Source organism: Pezoporus flaviventris, unplaced genomic scaffold (assembly GCF_033815535.1).
Source record: "Pezoporus flaviventris isolate CSIRO_AGI_PZ_B2104156 unplaced genomic scaffold, CSIRO_AGI_Pfla_v1 ptg000253l, whole genome shotgun sequence".
Lineage (NCBI taxonomy): Eukaryota > Metazoa > Chordata > Aves > Psittaciformes > Psittacidae > Pezoporus > Pezoporus flaviventris.
This window is the reverse complement of record NW_026892800.1, coordinates 329652-348701: the sequence shown is the minus strand read 5'-3', so window position 1 is coordinate 348701 and position 19050 is coordinate 329652. Positions and strand designations below refer to the sequence as shown.

Genomic DNA, 19050 nt, shown 5'->3' with positions numbered 1-19050 from the left:
AATCATTTATTCACCCAACCTACAACTCATTTCTGTTTTGGAGAAGCTTTTGCAAGACTTGATGATAAAGGTTTTCCTTCTTTTTGGTGTGAACAACACTTAGATCAGTCTTCCCCTTCCCAACCTGAGTACATGAGTAAGGTAAGAGAATATCCCTGTATCCCTGTTCTGTTTCTTTTCTTAAAATGGATTTCTCCAGTGAAACTATCAATGCAATCATACAGAGCCAGAGGGAAATGAAACTGCATTTCAAGCTCTCTAAAAACACCAACCTTTAATTTTATAACATAACCAGGGGTTTATTCCACAATATAAACTGCAACATTTGATACAAGCTACCCAAAAAAGGAGAAAGCCAAAATACAGCTGTGGCAATTACTTTACAGACCTTTTTTTTTTCTTCCTGTCCCGTCTTCTACATCACCAGGCCATCAGTGACACTAGGATCTAACATTTGCTTTCTGTACACCAACCAATGCTAGAAGCGACACGCTGTTCAGAATCATTCCAGTCACTGAAACCAGACATAGAAGTTATTGCTCAGATAAATAAACCTAATCTACAAAAAACAAAGTGGAAAAAAAACCAAAACCAAACTAAAGTCTCCAAAGAGTTAACAGAGTAAACAGGGATTTCCTCACAAGAGGATTTATTGGAAAATTCATGGTGCAGGGCTTTTTTTGCACCTAAACCAAGCTGAATTAAATACGCCGGTAAATCCCAGAGAGGTAATTTAATGCTGTACAAGAAAAGGTGCGTGTTTCAAATGCCTTCCAAATCGGTGGAAACCCCTGCTAAACAGTCAGCATCTCGAACCTCAACAACCACAAACAGCTCAAGGGAAAATACAAAAGTGTCAAAAATTGGTTTGAGTTCTGGAAAATGATCCCATAAGGATAGAAGTAGCACCATTTGCAATCTGGCTTTTAAACCAGCCCCTGTGGCTTTATTGGAAAACTCTGAAAAACCTTCTTTACTCAAGTCCTGAACGGGTTATGGGCAGTTTTATTTCCGATAGGGAGAGTCCTTGCCAGTGCAGCTGGCGCAGATGTAGTCCTCCTTCTCGGCCATTTCGGGAGAGATGCCCACACAGACCTGGTGGAACCACTGGTTGCAGCTGCCGTCGCACTGGACCCAATCCACCTGAGAGGAACAGACACACCAGGGTTCAGAGCAGGACCAGGCAAAGACACACAGCGCTCATCAGTCATTCCTGGGCTCCTCATCTATCATGTATGGGAGCAGAAATGTCCCATTGTACAACTGCCTGCTGCTGGGTATTCAATTGTGTTCACTGTTATCTGGACTCCTGCAGTCCAGCTCCTCTGAAGCTGAGAGAAGGGCGCACTTCTCTCATCCCTCCTGTTGCTTTCCTACCTATTGCAAGGTTATGGATGGCAACACCACCACAGCCCTCCCAGGTATCTGGGGGTGCCCCTCTTCTCCCTTTCCCCATAGGGATGGACTGTGCAGAGCTCCAAGGCACTGCCCCATCCACAAAGCCAATCTGCATCCCTGTTCCAAGAGCAGAGATGAATGTGGTGTCTGCACAGCCCCATCTCCTCCTTCCAATTCCATGCAGATGTTTTGGTGTCCACCTGCCTCCCCCATTGCAGCCACACAGCCGCTCTTGGTAACCCAGAGGCAGCATCTGAGGCATCGAGTGCCTTGTGCTCACTCTGCAACTTGTGTTTGGGCAGCTGAAGGCCCTAGATCCCAGCACTCAGAGCCCCGCAGCGGATCTGCTCTACTGACCTCATCTCCCTCAGGCTGGAGGCAATTCACAGCAGGGCAGATGGCATCCTCATCCTCAGAGTCCTCCTGCTCAGAGAACGACATGTCTGAGGGAAGCAAGTGGCTCTCAGCAGAGCGCTGCATCTCCAGGAGACGCTCCCGCTCCCTCTCCAGTTTGTTAGTGCCAAGATCCTTTGAGTGATTCAGTTTCAGCTTCTTCTTTTTGGGTGTTCTCATCTTTTTTACTCTTGCTCTCTTCCCGTCGCAGAAGCTCTCTCTCTCCAAGCGACGCTTTAGTTTTCTCTCCATGTAACTCATTCCATCCTTTTTGCCTCGGCAACAATCATTCTATTGGGAAGATATTTTGGCACCTTTGTAAGAATGCAGCTAGCACTCATCATCCCGTTATTCCACACCCTGCTTTTAGCAATAGGCTTAAGTGAAAGTACAGCACTGGACAGAGTGCTGACGTTTCAGCAGAAAGGCAGTGTGAGGGGAGCAAGGGAAGGGGTCACACATCCCACGGACAGAATGTATAGAACAAAGGATCCTCATTTCCTGCCTCCGAGTCCACTGCTTCAGAGGCAGCGCTCTCAGAAAGCCTCAGCCCAGGGCAAGAGTCAAATTAGGAGAGATGGATTTTCCTGGAAGCAGAGCCACACACACAAACCTCCTTGTAAAGCTCTTGGGTGCAGGCAGAGCCTCTACTCCACCGTGACCCAAGCTCACTGCTCTGGTCAGGCACTTGCCTTTTCACTCGGCGCTCCAGCGGGTGACCTCTGCTCTGTTTGCAAAGCAGGGCTTTGCTTTGTGAAGAGGATCTGGTACAGCTCCTGTATTTCGGGCAGGGAAACCTGTAGCAGCTGGGCTTCCATCATGAGCTCGTCCAGCTCTGTGCTAATGACTGTGATGAAAGACAGGGAGAGGAGAAAAGGAATTCCTCAGTGTCAGCCCTGATGAGAACTGCACAGAGAATGAAAACCCTTCCCTGGTAGCATATTAAAAAGAAACCCACAGCAACTGTGAAAGACTTAAATCTGCAACGCTATGAACTCTTCTCTGTTCCCTCTTCACCGCTCAATTATAACAGCAGGTTGAAAAGAAAGAGGAAGGCTCACTCAGAAGTTATTGCACTGAGGTTCAGCACCCTTCCATATTTGCATTTCTTGCTGGATAAGCAATTGCCATCATTCTTGGCAATTTTGGCTGCTTCTGAAGCTACAAGCAGTGTGATGATCCCCTCACTACGTAACAATAGTAAGATGAACAAACTGGGTGAAGTCTGTAAGTGGAGCTGGGAGAGGAGAGGAAGGGAAGCTGAGAGGATGAGCCTGGAAACAGAGTCCTGCTGCACAGTCCCCATCCACTGCTGCTGCGACCTCCAAAACTGGGCTTTTGGAATAGTCACAGCTTTTGAATAGAGTATTCACTACAACTCAAATACGGCCTGAAAACCAACCTGGTGGTACAAAGGACTGCCTGGCTTGATTTTAACTCTAACATTGAAGTGTCTTGTGTAGTATTAATATGGATTAAACTGCACTGAGTCTTGAAGATGTGAACACCAGACCTTTGTCCCCACAGCATTATGCATTAGAAGGAAAGAAATGAAAAAACAACTTCTTTTACAGTTGTAAAATGATGCAATATACAGCATGTCTGTGGCAGTCCCATAAACACCAAGTCTGAGCAGGGAAGCATGCAGAGCCTGCAGCGGGGTCACCTGGAGCACAGCGCCAGCCAAGAAAGCTCGTCTCTGACTCTGTGCCTGTTGTGCTGCAGCAAAACGTATGTGGGCTCGTGTCCTATGGATTAACTACCCCATGGTCTCCAGCACTACTTCCCTATGTCATTCCCATCCATCTCCTACAACTTCAGGATCTCTACCCTCTGCCTTCCCCTCCTGTGGCCATCTTCAACTGACCAGGTCACCCTCTCTCCTCCACCAAGCACAGTGAGGAACAAAAGGGGGAAAAGGGAGAAAGAAGCAAAATCAAAGTGAAGATTACAAACCATGAAGTGGGATGCAGTGCTGTCCTGTCGAAAATGGAGAATGTAAATAGATGGTTCTGTTATCCCAGTCATGAGGCATGGAGAATGACATTGCTCCAATTGTCTGGGAAACCTAGAAAACAAAACAAACCACACAGTTTCACTAAAGGTGTAGTTCTGAGAGTGTCCAATAGCTGCAACAGACTCAATCCTTGTTTCTTCAAGTGCTTACATCTTGTACTCCTGGAAACCGTTCAATCTAATCCACCCAACCCCTTCCTCCGACACCTGGAAACAGGCAAAGGCAACTTTCTTGCCAGAACTCTTAGCTGTGAACTGTAATTTCTGCAGAGATCAGAACCGGGCCCCATGCATGCAGCAGCCACAGGCTCCATCAGAGCACAGCCAGCCTGTGGAGCAGAGACAACACTCTTCACCTCAGCACACACACAAGACGTGCCAAAGGCAAAGCATGCTCTGGCTTATGCAAGGCAGCAAGGGTCATGTTTGGCCTTGGGAATAACAGAAAGGCATCCAACAAAAGCCTTCCAAACTATCGCCTATCTCCCTAATGCAGGCTCAGACTCCAGCTCTCACCAATCCCTGCAGCTGTTTTGCAAGTGAAGTTTTCCAGCTCATCTGAATGTTCCCCATTCTTCACTTTGGCCAATGCCAAAGCAGCCCAACTCCAGTGGTTAGTGCTACAAGCTTCCCTGAGGGAAGCAGTGTTCAAAACCCCAGCTAAGAGTTCAGGACAGCAATGCTGAGACACTGCAGTCACCAAAACCCCACCTCAAATCCATTGGGACCAAAGCTTTAGCTCAATGCCCGTGCTGATGGCCTGAGGTCACCTCTGACCTCAGCGCTGCTGGCTCCAGGGAGAAGGACCCAAACCAGCTCTGTGAGAGCTCCCTCCACTTAGGAGGTTTCTTGACTTGAGCTCCAGCCCACCCAAAATTGTTGGGGTACTTTCAGGTCAGAGGAACCTCATGGTACCACACTGAGCTGCAAGCACTGTGATAATAAAACTAAGCTTCCTGTTGCCATTTCTAGCCCAAACATCAGCTTCTATGCCCAAATCTCACGCAGGTTTTTGCAGCTATACTGGCTGGTCCAGTAAAATGACACTTTCAAACAAATGATCAAAGAAATCCTCTTCAGATGCCTACACATGGGTTTGAATTTCTAAACCCAGGCTTGCCTACTTGAGCAATCTGGGCAACACCAGCACCTTGCTAGGGCTGAGTTACTCAAGAAGCAGCTACAAAACCTCTCAAGCACACGTGGCACGTTTTATGGTCTAACAAACTGAGTATGAAAACATAAACACACGGATTGTGACAGGGTCGGAGGAGCAAAATAAAGGTGTTCAGAGGAAAAGCAAAAGAGTGCATTTCATTTTGGGGTGGTTGATGCTCTTTATGCTGCACTTTCAGATTTTTTCTGCATTTATTATCTCCCTCATGTCCATACCTGAAACTGCTGAGCTTAACTCAAGTTAACAGCAGAATATCCATCAGCAGAACTGATGGATGGGGCAGAACAGCTGACGTCATCTACCTGGACTTGTGCAAAGAATTTGATGCTGTCCCACATGACAGCCTTGTCTCTAAATTGGAGAGACATCAATTTGATGGCTGGGCCACTGAGTGGATGAAGAACTGGCTGGATGACCGCATGCAAAGAGTTGTGGTCAATGGCTCAATGTCCAGCTGGAGATGGGTAACGAGTGGTGTCCCTCGGGGGTCAGTGTTGGGACCCATCCTGTTCAACATCTTTGTCGGTGACATGGGCAGTGGGATTGATGCGCCCTCAGCAGGTCTGTGATGACACCAAGCTGTGTGGTTCAGTTGACAGGCTGGAGGGAAGGGATGGGATCCAGAGGGACCTGGACACACTTGAGAGGTGGCCAATGCCAACCTCATGAAGTTCAATCAAGGCAAGTGCAAGGTCCTACACCTGGATCAGGGCAATCCCAGGCACAGCTACAGGTTGGGCAGAGAAGAGACTGAGAGCAGCCTGAGGAGAAGGACTTGGGGGTGTTGGTTGATGAGAAAATGAACATGAGCTGGCTTCAGTATGCACTTGAGCCCAACAACCATGTCCTGGGCTGCATCAAAATAAGCGTGAGCAGCAGGTCCAAGGAGATGATCCTGCCCCTCTACTCTACTCTTGTGAGACTTCACTTGGAGCATTGTGTGCAGTTCTGGTGTCCTCAACATAAAAAGGACATGGAACTGTTGGAACAAGTCCAGAGGAGGCCACCAGGATGCTCAGGGGCTGGAGCAGCTCCTGTATGGAGCCAGGCTGAGAACACTGGGGCTGCTCAGCCTGGAGAAGAGAAGCTGCGTGGAGACCTCAGAGAAGCTCCCAATATCTGAAGAGGGCTACAAGGATGCTGGAGAGGGACTCTTCATCAGGGACTGTAGCGACAGGACAAGGGGTAACAGGTTCAAACTTAAATAGGGGAAGTTTAGACTGGATCTAAGGAAGAAGTTCTTTACTGTGAGGGTGGTGAGGCACTGGACTGGGCTGCCCATGGAAGCTGTGAATGCTCCATCCCTGGCAGTGTTCAAGCCAGACTGGATGGAGGCTTGGGTGACATGGTTTAGTGTGTGGTGCCCCTGCTTATGGCAGGAGGGTGACACTGGATGATCTTAAGGTCCTTTCCAACCCAAACCATTCTGTGATTCTATATTCAGCTCAGGAGTTCTAGTGTGAGTGATAAGGAGGAGCAGCAATAATGAATGAAGGCACCCTGTTGAAAACAAGCTCATCTGAGAGCCATGCTGGTAACACTGTGGGCAGTGGTAACACTGTGGGCAGTGGTAACACTGGGGGCCTCTGTTACTATTTCTCAACACTTGAAACTACATTTAAATACTTGTAAGAACAGAATATAAAGACTAATTGAATACTAAGCACTCTAGGAACAATAGCTTCAGCAACTCTTGTCGTTAACAGCATCACATCAGAGCACAGGAGTTGGGAGGAGGAGAAGGGAAAATGGGCTTGTTAGGAGTAATTGTCCCCAGGACTCCAGCAGAAGGAAAACATGAAGCTGTTGCTGGAGGACACACATGTCCTGGATAAACGCCAAGGCAGAACCAGAACTCCTTAATCTGTAAAGCAACATATGAGCAGTCTGCTCTGCTGGTATTTGCATGCAAACACAATGAACCAAAACTACGGACCGTTTCTGCTGACCACACATCACCCACCGCCAGGAACCCCACCAGCACCTCAGCCTCACCTTGTTTGTCTCTGGCAATTGGCCTGACGTGGCTTGCCATCTGGTGTACAATAATCCTGAGCCAACTTTGTCTTGTATATGTTTTAGATTCCCTGAATACAACATTTGTTGTGCTCTGTGCTGCCAGTTCACAGTTCTCTCGATCATGTACCGCAAAGCATCCCCCTCAGGAAGCCTCACGCGGATGCGCTGCAGGGAGGCCAGCAAGGGCAAGATCTTTTCTAAAGGTGGCTTTTCTGATCGGTGACAGTGTGGGCAGAGCCACACGCGAGGTCCCTGCGAAACGTTGGGCACCGAAACGCAGCTGGTGTGGAAGAACCCTCGGCAGAGTTCACACTGGATCATGGGGGCAGCGGGCTCCTTCTGGCACAGACACACTTTCAGTTCCGTGTCCTCTTCACTGGACAGCACCTTCCCTTCGTTCGCTGCTCGCAGAGAACGCAACGCTTCCATCTCCTTCAACCGGGCTTCCCCAAGCGTGGCCATCTAAAAGGGAGTCCAAAGAAAGGGATGTCAGCTCGAAAGGAACATCACTCATTAGAAATGGGGTGACTCCGCACGGCCGCGCTTGTCAGATACACCAGCGAGGAGTGCGGATCGTTAAGAAGCTCCTCACCCCCATATGCCTTCACCTTGGAATGTTCAAAGTGAAGCACTTATGAGGACGTGCAACACCACTTCAGTTTCCTTCCATTTTCTCATAAGGCCCACAGATATAAAGCTTATTCCTTTGCAAAAAAACAACCTCCTAACTCCCTTCCTCTCTGGTCCAAGCCTGTCATGTTTGGTACTACAACCACATCACCTTCATTAAAGCAGCCTGCATTCTGAAACAAGTGCAGGTTTGGCTTGCAGGTACTTCTGGATGGACACGTCTCAAGTGTACAGCCTAACTCTGTGTACTTGTAAAACCTATCTGGGCAGTTTTCAGAAACACAAATTCACCTCTGGTACCCCCTCTTTGTACACACTGTCATGTGCACAGGGCCTTACCCTAGCCTACCTACTCCTTTGGGAGTTTGGAAACACTAAATGAAATTGAGGTGTGCTGCCCTTCCTACACCCAGTCATAGAATCATAGTTTGGGCTGGAAAGGACCTTAAGATCATCCAGTTCCAAACCCCCTGCCATGGGCAGGGACACCTCACACTAAACCATGGCACCCAAGGCTCTGTCCAACCTGGCCTTGAACACTGCCAGGGATGGAGCATTCACAACCTCCCTGGGCAACCCATTCCAGTGCCTCACCCTGAGCCTTTTTCTCAGGCATCTGCAAATCTAGCTGCCAACAGATTAAAACTTGAATGTCCCATACCTGAAGGGACAACTAAATTCAAACCCTACCAAATCAGTCTGCTGCTCCTCATTAACCATGGGACACTGTTTAATCTGACCATGGTGGAGGCTCTGAAATAGGGCTTTTGGGATGAAGCACTTCACCTACATCCGGAACTAGTATTTTCCTGACTTCACCATGCATGAGCTTTTCTCTAATTACGGTGTTTGTTCTAATTATAGATGGTGTAGGGTTACTGTGAAAGGATCAGACTTGGGAAAGCCCTATCCTATCTTTAATAAGGTTTTGGTAGGGAGGGTGAGAACAGATCTCAACAAGGATTCAGGGAACTCAGAAGAAACTGCAGTTCAAAGCAGCCCTGGGCCACGTACCGCAGATGCGGTGTCTTTGCTCTCGGAGAGCGCTCTTTCCAAGTCACTCAGAGTCTCCAGCTTGGTGCTTTTCTTCTTTCCACCTGGCACCGGCTCCTTCAACTTCTTCTGCTTTCTTTTCAGATTCAGCATGCCAATGTCACAGCGGGGACACAGCACCTGAGGGGCAGAAAAGCAGTGTTCCCTGCCGTGTTCGTAATGCGTTCATCCCGCCCTAGCACAGCCATGAATGAGTGCTTACAACAGGGATTCCTGCAGCTTTTTCCATCAAAGACTCAGGGGACTAGGATGAAGTTATATGGAAATTGGGGAGAGCTGGAAGGTTAAAAACACAGTTTTATTGAATGGGAGGAAACACCTGCGTGTTTCATTTGGATTGCTGATATGTACAGACAGCTGATACATGGACAGCCTCTGTGCCACTTGAACTGCAAGCCCTGAAATAGAGTATTCCAGGGGCTGCCCTGCATTCCCATCTGTATCAACAGACAGGAGGGCTGGGGGTCTTAAGAGGGGCTCAGCATAGGTGAGGGTGGACTGCCCAAGAACACACACAACAAGAGCTTCAGAAGGGCAGCAGCTACAGCCTCACCCTTATCGCAGCCAAGGTGGACAAAGTGAACCTGTGCTCCAGTGCCTGCACTGAAGTAACTTCAGTGCCATGAGTACATTAATATTCCCATAGCCACATTTGAAATGTCAGGCTATGGCACAGCATGCTCTTTAGCCATGGATTAGAAAGAATAGAGGAAGTTTGGCTAAACCTTCAGCATTTTACAAGTTTAACATGATCATTAAAAGTATAGGTCAATCTAATAAAAATTATGTTCAGCAATATAATCCTAAAACTGTTCTGCAAATATACTTGCTATTTATTGCTACTTCAGGAGTTAATACTGTAACCCTAACTGACGTGCTGCAGCTGTGCTGGGAATGGTGAGATCTCTTACCTCCAAAAGAGAGTAAGGGGAGTTCTCGCACAGGAATGTGTTAGCTGCACACTCCTTCCACGCTTGAACTTCTGACACCAAGGACTCCAGCCTTGGCAGGTAGTCCAGATGCACTGGAATGGATCGACCTCTCGTGACAAGCTCTGCTAGTGTGTCCAGCACAGGCACACGTCCTCCAACCTGCCAGATTACATAGTAAGAAACGCTGGATGCATCAAAGACATTCCACAAATCACAGCAAGTCGTCTAGACTACCTGAAGGTAGAGCTTGAAAAATCAAATCTACTGCTAAGCCACTTCAGTCACTTCCAGAGCTGTTCCAACACTTGTGCTTCTCATGCTGCAGTCATTAATTACACAGACACTACTACTAAAACCCTTGGAGAGGGAGAATACCCTCAACCAACTGACAGTTTAAATAAACAAACAAGAGACCAGTGACATAACCAACATAAGCAGACTCCAAACTAACAATCTGCATTCACAGCAGAAAATCAAAACCATTCTGAAGCAGACCCTGAAGGCAAGTCCAGCCCAGTCCCTGCCCTGCCAGCAGCAATGCACCATCCCAAGTACCCAGCGTGCTGGCTGAAAGTGACTGCTCACTCACTGCACAGCCCACGCCTCAGGCATCCCAGGCACATGAAGTCCAGCTGTAAAGCAGCACTGAGAGGCAATTTCTACAATAGGCAGGGCCATGGGACTCGAGAACTATTCATCCAGAGCAAGCCCAGCATCTCCAGCAGCAAAACTCGAAGTAGTGATGCCAGCTTCCACCTCCAGATTCAGACAGAGCTGCTGCAAAGTTACATGCATTTTAGTCCATGAAATTAAAGGCTGACCATAAGGGAACACAACAAGAAACAGCCTTCAGTCTGGCTTAATGGCTAACAGATGAGGGAATACCTCTCCATCTCAGGCTGGCTGATAACAACACTGACAATAGCACTAATGATACCACTGTGGAAATGGCAAATGAATTCTATGGGGCCTCAGAAGAAGTGATTCCACCACCAGTAATTACTAATATCCTTGTGCCATCAGGTCAGAAGTTCCTGCTTTAGTCAGGCAAATGAAGGATGTGAGAAAATATTACAGGTGACCTTTAAAGATCTTAGGGGATTTGTTTCTTCAGGAGTCAGCAAGCAGAACTTTGACTGGGTCACCCACTCCATAGTGTGTGTTACAGGAGTGCAGCAAGATGCACAATCCTAGAATCAATGGCACACGGAAATCCGAGTACCAGGTAACTGTTAAAATGCAGTGAAGCAAAACTTACCTTAAGGTAAAGTTCTGTAACATCTTTTTAACTTTAGATTTTTTGTAATAGCTCCTTTATAGATTTTATTGCACCCGGTTAATTGCAAAGGTGAAGGAATATGAATCAGCTCCAGGAAGTAAAACCAACAGCACCCAGAGCATAAGTACACCATGTCTAAGGCAACAAGATGAAGCATTCTTACTTCAGTGTGATCCTGAAGCACCAAAACGCCCATGATGGTGCCGAGCAGGGGTGATGGAGCTTACGTACCTGCAGAGCTTCCACCTCCTGCAGCCAGTCTTTGGCCTTCTGCACTGCGTCTTTCAGTGCAACACCGCTGGGGAGATAGGCTGGGATCTCCTCTATCTCCTTCACTGCTGCTACAAGACTGCTCAGTGACTGCCGGGGTCTACGTAAAGAACACAGCTCAGTGTCAAACACTGCAACACGAGTAGGGGGATCTGCTCATCTGGTTTATTAAAGCCCGAGGGTTACAGCAGATAATGATGTTATGTCAGTACTGGAGGTGCAGCCTGTACCACCAGAGCATTAGTAACGGAGGTGGGCTTCTGGAAATGTACATGTGTCTGCTATAGACTCCTACTCACACATGTGGGCTTAAGGAGGATTTAACATTTAGTCACTTTTGACTGATAAGAACCTCGGATCCTCAAATGCACACTGAACCTTAAAACCAGTATCAGCCAAGAGATCCTGCCCAAAGGTGGCTTTTCTGGACTTCACAATTGGATTCTGCTATCTTAGAAAGGCACAAACACAACTGCACCTCCAATCTGGAGGTTAATCCCAAACTTACTCCAGTTCTGAGCTCTCTGAAGTTACCATTTCAAACAGCAGCATTACTCAGGAGTAAGAACACTCCAGTGTGTTCAGAACTGGGAGGCTGCAGGGAATTCTCAAACGTAAAATTAAAAGTGAGGAATCCTCAGAGAAGAAACCTTGCACACAAGTTTATATCATCTTTCTAAGCTTGACGTGGACTGTGCTCTCCCCCATTTTACTTTATAAATCAGAAGGTCAAAGCAATGAGCAGAACCATTCTCCTTACTAAGGTTCTATCTGGCTGGTTTCCTTTCCCCCTGTACCAGCTCATCTGGAAAAACCTCCTCAGTGTTAGAAATAGTCCATCTCATGCAGTTTTACCAGTTGGTGGCATATATCCCAGCTCCATCTGGACATGCATCCTCCAGTCTAGTGCTGGGGGAGGGAAGAAGGTGGAAAGGAACGAAGAGGTGTCTTAAAACCCTTCCTGGTGTCAAATGGAGAATTCTCACAATGATTGTGGAGCACCACAAACACCAGGAACAAACAGCAATGTCTAAAATTGCTCAGGCAACTCCTCTCCCTCCTCCATCCTTTCCCCCTTTTGGATGGCAGAAGATTTGCCTTCATGTTGTGAACTGGGTGAACACAAGAGAGCCCCTTCAAAGCAAATCCAACTATTTCCACTTTAAACAGCTCCTGGAGCTACAAAACACAAAGATTTAGCCTCTCTACCTGGCCTTTATCAGGTTTCTGGCTTTGTCATCCCAGTGTTCGGACACAGTAAGCAGCTCCTGCAGCTTCGCCATCGCTTTCTCAACTGCTGGGTAGGGAGCAAGTCCAACACCTGAGTCTATGAGACGTCTCATATCATCTAGAGTGAGAGAGCTGTGGTCTGAGGAAGTGAGCTGCACGTCCTCCAGCCAGCGTGCCTGCTCCAGGCGGATCCGCAGTTCAGCCAGTTGGGGCAGGTCAACGTCAAAGTCAAAGCTGACGTCCAGCAGCTCCTGCAGGTCTGCAGCACTAGGCATCTCTTCAGAGAGGAGTTTTTGGCTTTGCTGCTGAAAAGCTTCCACACGATCAAGAAGATCCTGAAATACAGAAATGCAACAATACATCAGAGAAAAAAGCCCCCACTGCCAAGTTATCATGACAAAGAGTGTGTCAGTGCACGTATCAGCATCTCCTCATACATAATGGGTCTACAAGCCTGAGGATCACAGAACAAGGGGATTCCACTCTAAACCCCTTCTGAACCAAGAGACAGGTGTCAAAGCTCTTAGAAGAATAAAAAGGATCCAAAGGGACATTTTAAATGTTCCATTAGTGCTTTTTCTGGCTTTGTTCTGCAACGATTAAGGAGGCTGAAGAACAGCAAGGTTAAGGTTAAGAAGGCTTTGAAAAATGCTGGGGAGCACACGGAGCTTCTGGGGCTCATTTCTGCTGCACTGTTAAGGTTTTTGAGCTGCACCAAGTCCCAGTAAGCCACAGGCATTTCACTGTTTCATGCAGTGCAACACCTGCTCTCTCTGCATACATTTAACAGCCAGTTACCCCTAAAAGGTCCCTCTGTGGGTGTTTGCACTTCACCCAGCATCGCGGACAGCTAGTCAGAGTAACCTCACTGCAAAGGCTGGAGTTATTCTGTACCTAGCCATCCTGCCCAGTGCTCCTAGTACTGCCTGAAATGCTATTCCAGGAGCAAGTTCTTCCTTCACAGCTGATGTCTTGGTATACTGCCAAGAAGGTTGTTTGCCAGAATAGGCAATCTCACCCGTAATGGAAATAAAACCTATTTAGAGATATATTAAAGTGTGAACTGATCTCCAGGAACTGACATTTGTATTAACACCCTAATTTGCATGGCTACATATAACTTAGGACTGTTGAGGATGGTATAAAAGAATCCCCTGACCATATGTGTTTTGATATTTCCCTGTTCAAGAATGCCAGATGGAGAAGAACTGTTTGCATGTCTGGCATTGCTGAACTTCTGCTTTTTAAATAGGAAGATAACTTCAGAGTTACAATGCTATAAACAAATAACTGTAAATAGGATTACATAAAATCTGATTCACACATTCCAGACCCAATAAAGCTTCAAAGCAACAATCATAAAGCTGAGCTGGTCTATTCTGATTCAGAAGTTACACGACACTGGTCGCTCAGCATTGTGCAGACACTTAAGAGCCAGTTCGGGAGCTGGACACTGCATCTCCTGCTTCTCAGAGTCACAAATATGCAAAGCCCTTCTCCTTTAAGGCAGGAATTAGAGCTGCACATGATTATTTTCCTTTACAATATGCAACATTTTGGCAAATTCTGAAACCAAATCTTGACTTATTTGCAATTTGGCTGAGGGCTGAGCAGCTCGCAAGCAAATAACCAGCACTGGCTGCTGGTTGTGGGAGTCAAAGTGGTCTGACTCACCCTGAGCAGCAGGTACTCTGCTGGAACAAGCTCTTGGGGAGCCTGGCTGGCAGCTTTGTCTTAGGGCTATCTGTGCTTTTCCTGGCACATGGGTTGATGGCATGAGGAGGTATCTGTTTACAAGGCTATGAGAAAGCTGGTTCTTGAGTAACAAAGTGATCTGAACAGCAGAACTGTCACTCAGGGCACTTTGGAGTTTTGAATATTCTCAAACCCTGCTTCACTCTTAAGAGGAGACCAGCTAACTAGGCCCAAACTTTTAGTCTGGAGTTACACAAGTCACCCTGCTGCTTCTTTGCATTACTTCATACAGCATTTACCACTTTGATTGCCTTATGTAGTATAAAAACCTAGTGACCGTGGACACCAGCAGGACAGAGAGCTCCGTTCTTACACACCTCCTGTGCACAAGTTACCCAGACCTGCCAGTTCAATTGATTTCATTCTTGGAGCAACCAGTAAGACAGCAGATTAACACAGTGCAAATACATCACTAGGACAAACGCTCATGTTCGTCCCCTAGAATTATGCAGGTTACCTTCAGTAAGGGTGTCTGACTGAGGACACAGGGTAGAGCATACAGCTGCCTCACAAACAGCCTCAGCTCATTCACAGTCAGCTGATTTTGACACTTGCCTCCTCCGGAGCGGTACCTGCAATCACACAATTCAACTCTGTTGGGTGCCACTAAACAAGAAAATAAACTCTAAACTTCTCAGGCATCTGCTCATGATTTTGTGCAAGATGAGCTTTACTCACAAATAACACAATATTCCAAAGCATCCAGCAGCGCAGGGCATACGTACATGGGGAAGCTTCCTTTAACTATAGCAGAATGGGCTATTGTTGAAAACACTCTTCCATATTAAATAGTATTCTGGAATAACTCTTCATTCTTGGAAGAGCACTGGTTATTATGGAATAAAATTGAGCCTTTTTCCAGAACACAAAGTAACTGTGGATAAACTATTCAGTTATGTTGCAATAGCTATTGTAGCGCGCTCTCCCCATGCCCGTTCCAAAGGAGACCAAATCCCAACTGTGAATGGGTTTTATCTTTACAGGTCATGTAGGCACTTCTGACAAATCCTCTTTACGCTGAAATCACCATTCTCTTTTTTACCTACAAGCTCTGTATCAAACGAGTGGCTTAGAAGGGTTAACAAATTGGCTAATATTAAAAACCTCTCTGAACTCAAGCCAGTATTAACTGGGTCTGAGAACCCTGAACAGAAAAGGAAAGAAATCTCTTACAATGCTGGCTCCGATTTAACCCACAATGTGTCACTGAAACAAAAGAGGAAAGCAAGAGCCCAGTGGGATGTGCCAGCACGACTGCAATGTGAACACTAGGGAATTTTAATTCACCGTTTTATGGTAAAAATAGGTGGTTTTGAAGGCTATGCAAGGTCACATTGGGAGGTCCAAAACCCGTAGGTCCATAGTAAGGAGAATAAAATGAATTCCAAGCCTCAGGTACAACACAGGCTGGTTTGTGGTTTACAATGGTTTACTGGGCTTTGTGGAAGCTCTGCAGGATCAAGTTTGAAAAGGAGATATTCCTCTACATATTCACACATCTAAAGTGCAAGTCCAACTGTTACACACGCTTTTGATAACATGAAATTACATGAACCTAAAAAAGCAGTATTCCCAGAAGAGCCCATGCCCATCCTGTGTTATTAATCACAAAGATCTCTAAGCACAAGGTCTCCAAACTCTTGGAGACTAAGCATCAGAAAAGGTATCATCAGACCTAGAGAAGGAAGGGGATGGATAGTGAGAATATCCCTCTGTGCTTGCCCTGCTTTTCCCTTCCAGTGCCAGAGAGGAACAAGGGCTACACGGTCTTTGGGATCCCTTGGATCAAGGACTGAATTGGGATCAATTCAGAGAGCTGGTCACAGAACAATCTTCCAAGCAGCAACTGGTGAGACTGCTCATCCCTCACCACCACAAGAACCAAAGCAAACGGGGAAGTACAGCCCGTCCTTCTTCAGATACCACAGAGGTGGTAATGAGCTGGAGTCACAGGATTGACTCCAAGAGAACATCTATAACCTATCCCGGTCTTTTCTCCCCCGGAACTGTTGGGTGTATTATACAGGAGGAGATCCTTGAGTATCACTGACCACCACAATTAACAGGGATGACCTTTCCAGTAGAGTCAAGCCTACTGCTCCACTTCCCAAACTCGGAATCAGAACAAAACGCTTAGTCCATAAAGAAAAGTTTGTCAAAAGCATGAATCACATGCTAGGCAGAATCCACAGTCCTTCCTAACCAATACACAGCAGATGGTGTGATGAAGGTTACCCAAAATCCTACAGATATGTGAACTTCACGTAGATGAAACTGTATTTGATATAACAAGTATCAAGATTTTCAGCAGATTGTTCTTTATGTCTTCTAGATGTGCTGTGAGCACTCCCCCCTTCAATTGTTTAAGGGGGATAAAAGCCATCCATCAAATAACACAGGTTTTTACAACTCTAATTAGGAAGATTTGCAACTGGACTTTTCCCAGAAATACACCATAAAGATCAAAGGAGAAATAGTGAGAGAAAGGCTGAAACCAATTCTGGAGTAAATAAGAAACACAATCCAAGCACTACCTGCATCCTGTGCAGTGCAGCACTGGGTGGGTTACTCACCACAGACTGTAATGCTGAAGGAGCTGGCAAATACAGCTGTGAGAAAGGCTAACACACTGTCATAGTGACAGTGAGAACAGACCTGGTCAAGGAAATGAAGGTAAAAATTCCCCCTAGCTCTTCCCACACCAAGCAAAGATGGTACGGATACAGAGCAGGAAGGACTCTTGGAAGAGCTCATCTGGCACAGAACAGCTGGGAAAGGCCTGGCTGCTTCTCCAAGGTCATCATCAAGAGCAAATACCAAGTATGAGAGAACACAGACTGGGGATGCCAGAATGAGAAGAGATGCTTCAACACTCAATGAAGGAAGTGATTAGGAGTGGACAGGTCCTTCAATAACGGTGCCATGAATCTCTGTGTTAGGGATTACCTATCTGGCAGAGGCCATGCCTGTTGGAATGCTGGATCTTTTATTTCCTGATGTAATATTTTTACATTGCTGTGACAGAGGGTTCATCCTCTTGTGCTGGCAAGACAGTGAAGGCGAATTTTTATCAAGTGCTTGCTACAAAGCCTCATGCAAAGATCGCTACGAGGGCTAAGTGCAGCTACAAGAATGATGTCTAAACAGCAGCTGAACGTTTTACTACTGAAGTCCTTCAAAGCTGGCCTTAAAGTACTGCAAGAACACAGGGAGTGACAAGCTACAGGATGTCTTCTGAGGCAGGCAACATGCAGGAACCACACAGTGCAGTTTCACCAGCAAAAAAAGCAACTGCTCTGACAACCACCATGTTGGTCAAAGCAGCAGCAGGAGGTGAAAATCGTCCAGATAGGACAAAAGAGAAACAGTCTTTTCTCAACTACTTCACACTTTTAAGGTGGTTGGACCTAAGCAACGTTGTGCTCTACAGGAAGAAACCCAAGATTTTCCAAGAAACCTGCCACAGATGCAGCCATTTTAAGTCTGGGTGAAGAACTGGCAACAGATGATAATCTGTGATCCCCAGGAGAAAGGCTGGTACATCAATACAGCCACCATCAAACTGATGCAATGAGAAGATCTGCCTTCATCCTTCTGGATCTTTTGACTCCTCTCATTTCAGACATGGAAACTGCCAGCAGCACCAGGCAGCAGAAATCTAGTTCACAAATAATGTATTACCCAAACACTGCCGTACCTTCAAATTCCTTGAGCAAATAACCCATCTATAAAGATTTAATGCAAGTGCTGCCAAAGAAAGAGGAAGGATTTCTCAGAGATCTCATACAGTATTCCCAGCAGCACCAGCCTGGGAATTTAAGACACTATTTTTCCACAAGACAAAGCGTAATGCATATAATGACATACGCATCACTGACAGATTTCCAGCCCCCATGGCACAAAGACAAGTGGACTGGATCTTTTTGGGTGTTACTTGTCTGGAAATACCACACCAATATTTCCTTTCAGGGTATATTAGAGTGAATTTACTGCCCAGCTGTCAAACACAGAGGAAGAAGAGACCAAAATCTCAGGATGTTTGACTTCTTACATGCAGTAAAGGTGAACCTCTCTGTAACAGATGGCTCTCTAGAGAAGACAAAATGATTACTTGCATTTTTAAGTCTGCCTAGAACACTGGCATCTATCACTGGCCAGTGGCATCTACCCTCAGTGACTCCACTTTGAGCACACACACACAGAAGCATTTACCTGGTTTGCCTTTTGCCATTGAGAAGCTGCTGTGCAACCGAGGCACATTTGTCTGCATCCTGCGTAACCAGCCTGAGGTGTCGCAGAAGATCATTGTCTGGGAACTTCTTCATTTCCGATTCTTCTATCAAAGCCTTAAAGCTGATGAGACCTTTTGGGAAAGATGCTAAGTTAATAAAAGTCTCCCTTGGTGATGGATTTTAAATGGTGAAGCTGAGTAACACAACGCATTAAATGTATTTCTAGTTCAGCTTCAGTTACGTTTTGTAGCAAAGAGATTTGCAAGCTTCTCACACAGAGGCAGCTTAGTTACTTTAAACCATGAGATGATGTACGATTTCCTGACTGGCACATTAGAGGTGCTGAGGTTCAGAAAGCACAAACTGGCAAATTCCGTGCTGCAGACAACAGCAAGACAACTTACTTTTCTTGTTGTTAATTTTTGCCTCCAGAGCTTCATTAACATTGGAAGCCCACTCGTTGTACGATTCTGCGCGCATCTTCAATGCATTCATCATTGGGTAGAGTTCCTCCAGGGTGTAGCGGTACCTGCAAGTAGCACAGAGTTCAAACTCTTCAGCAGGAGGGTACAGAGGAGGTCCATACAACACAGAAATTATCTGCCTTGCACCTAGAGTGATCCTGTTAAGGCCTACATCCACAACATGCTCCATACAACACAGAAA

General features: G+C 46.4%; 1 protein-coding gene across 1 annotated transcript in view; it reads right to left on the bottom strand.

Moving 5' to 3' along the window:
- Positions 1 to 259: 259 nt before the first annotated feature.
- Positions 260 to 19050, bottom strand: part of KDM5B (lysine demethylase 5B) — a 49791-nt gene continuing 31000 nt past the window's right edge. The window contains exons 16-27 of the mRNA XM_061442839.1: positions 18789 to 18913; positions 18365 to 18515; positions 14610 to 14724; positions 12377 to 12732; positions 11129 to 11267; positions 9598 to 9777; positions 8648 to 8806; positions 6980 to 7465; positions 3748 to 3859; positions 2484 to 2638; positions 1756 to 2082; positions 260 to 1143 (exon numbers count right to left, since the gene is read on the bottom strand). Coding sequence (XP_061298823.1) covers positions 1006 to 1143; positions 1756 to 2082; positions 2484 to 2638; positions 3748 to 3859; positions 6980 to 7465; positions 8648 to 8806; positions 9598 to 9777; positions 11129 to 11267; positions 12377 to 12732; positions 14610 to 14724; positions 18365 to 18515; positions 18789 to 18913 — 2443 coding nt within the window. The 3' untranslated portion in view covers positions 260 to 1005. The remainder of the gene's footprint in view (positions 1144 to 1755; positions 2083 to 2483; positions 2639 to 3747; positions 3860 to 6979; positions 7466 to 8647; positions 8807 to 9597; positions 9778 to 11128; positions 11268 to 12376; positions 12733 to 14609; positions 14725 to 18364; positions 18516 to 18788; positions 18914 to 19050) is intronic.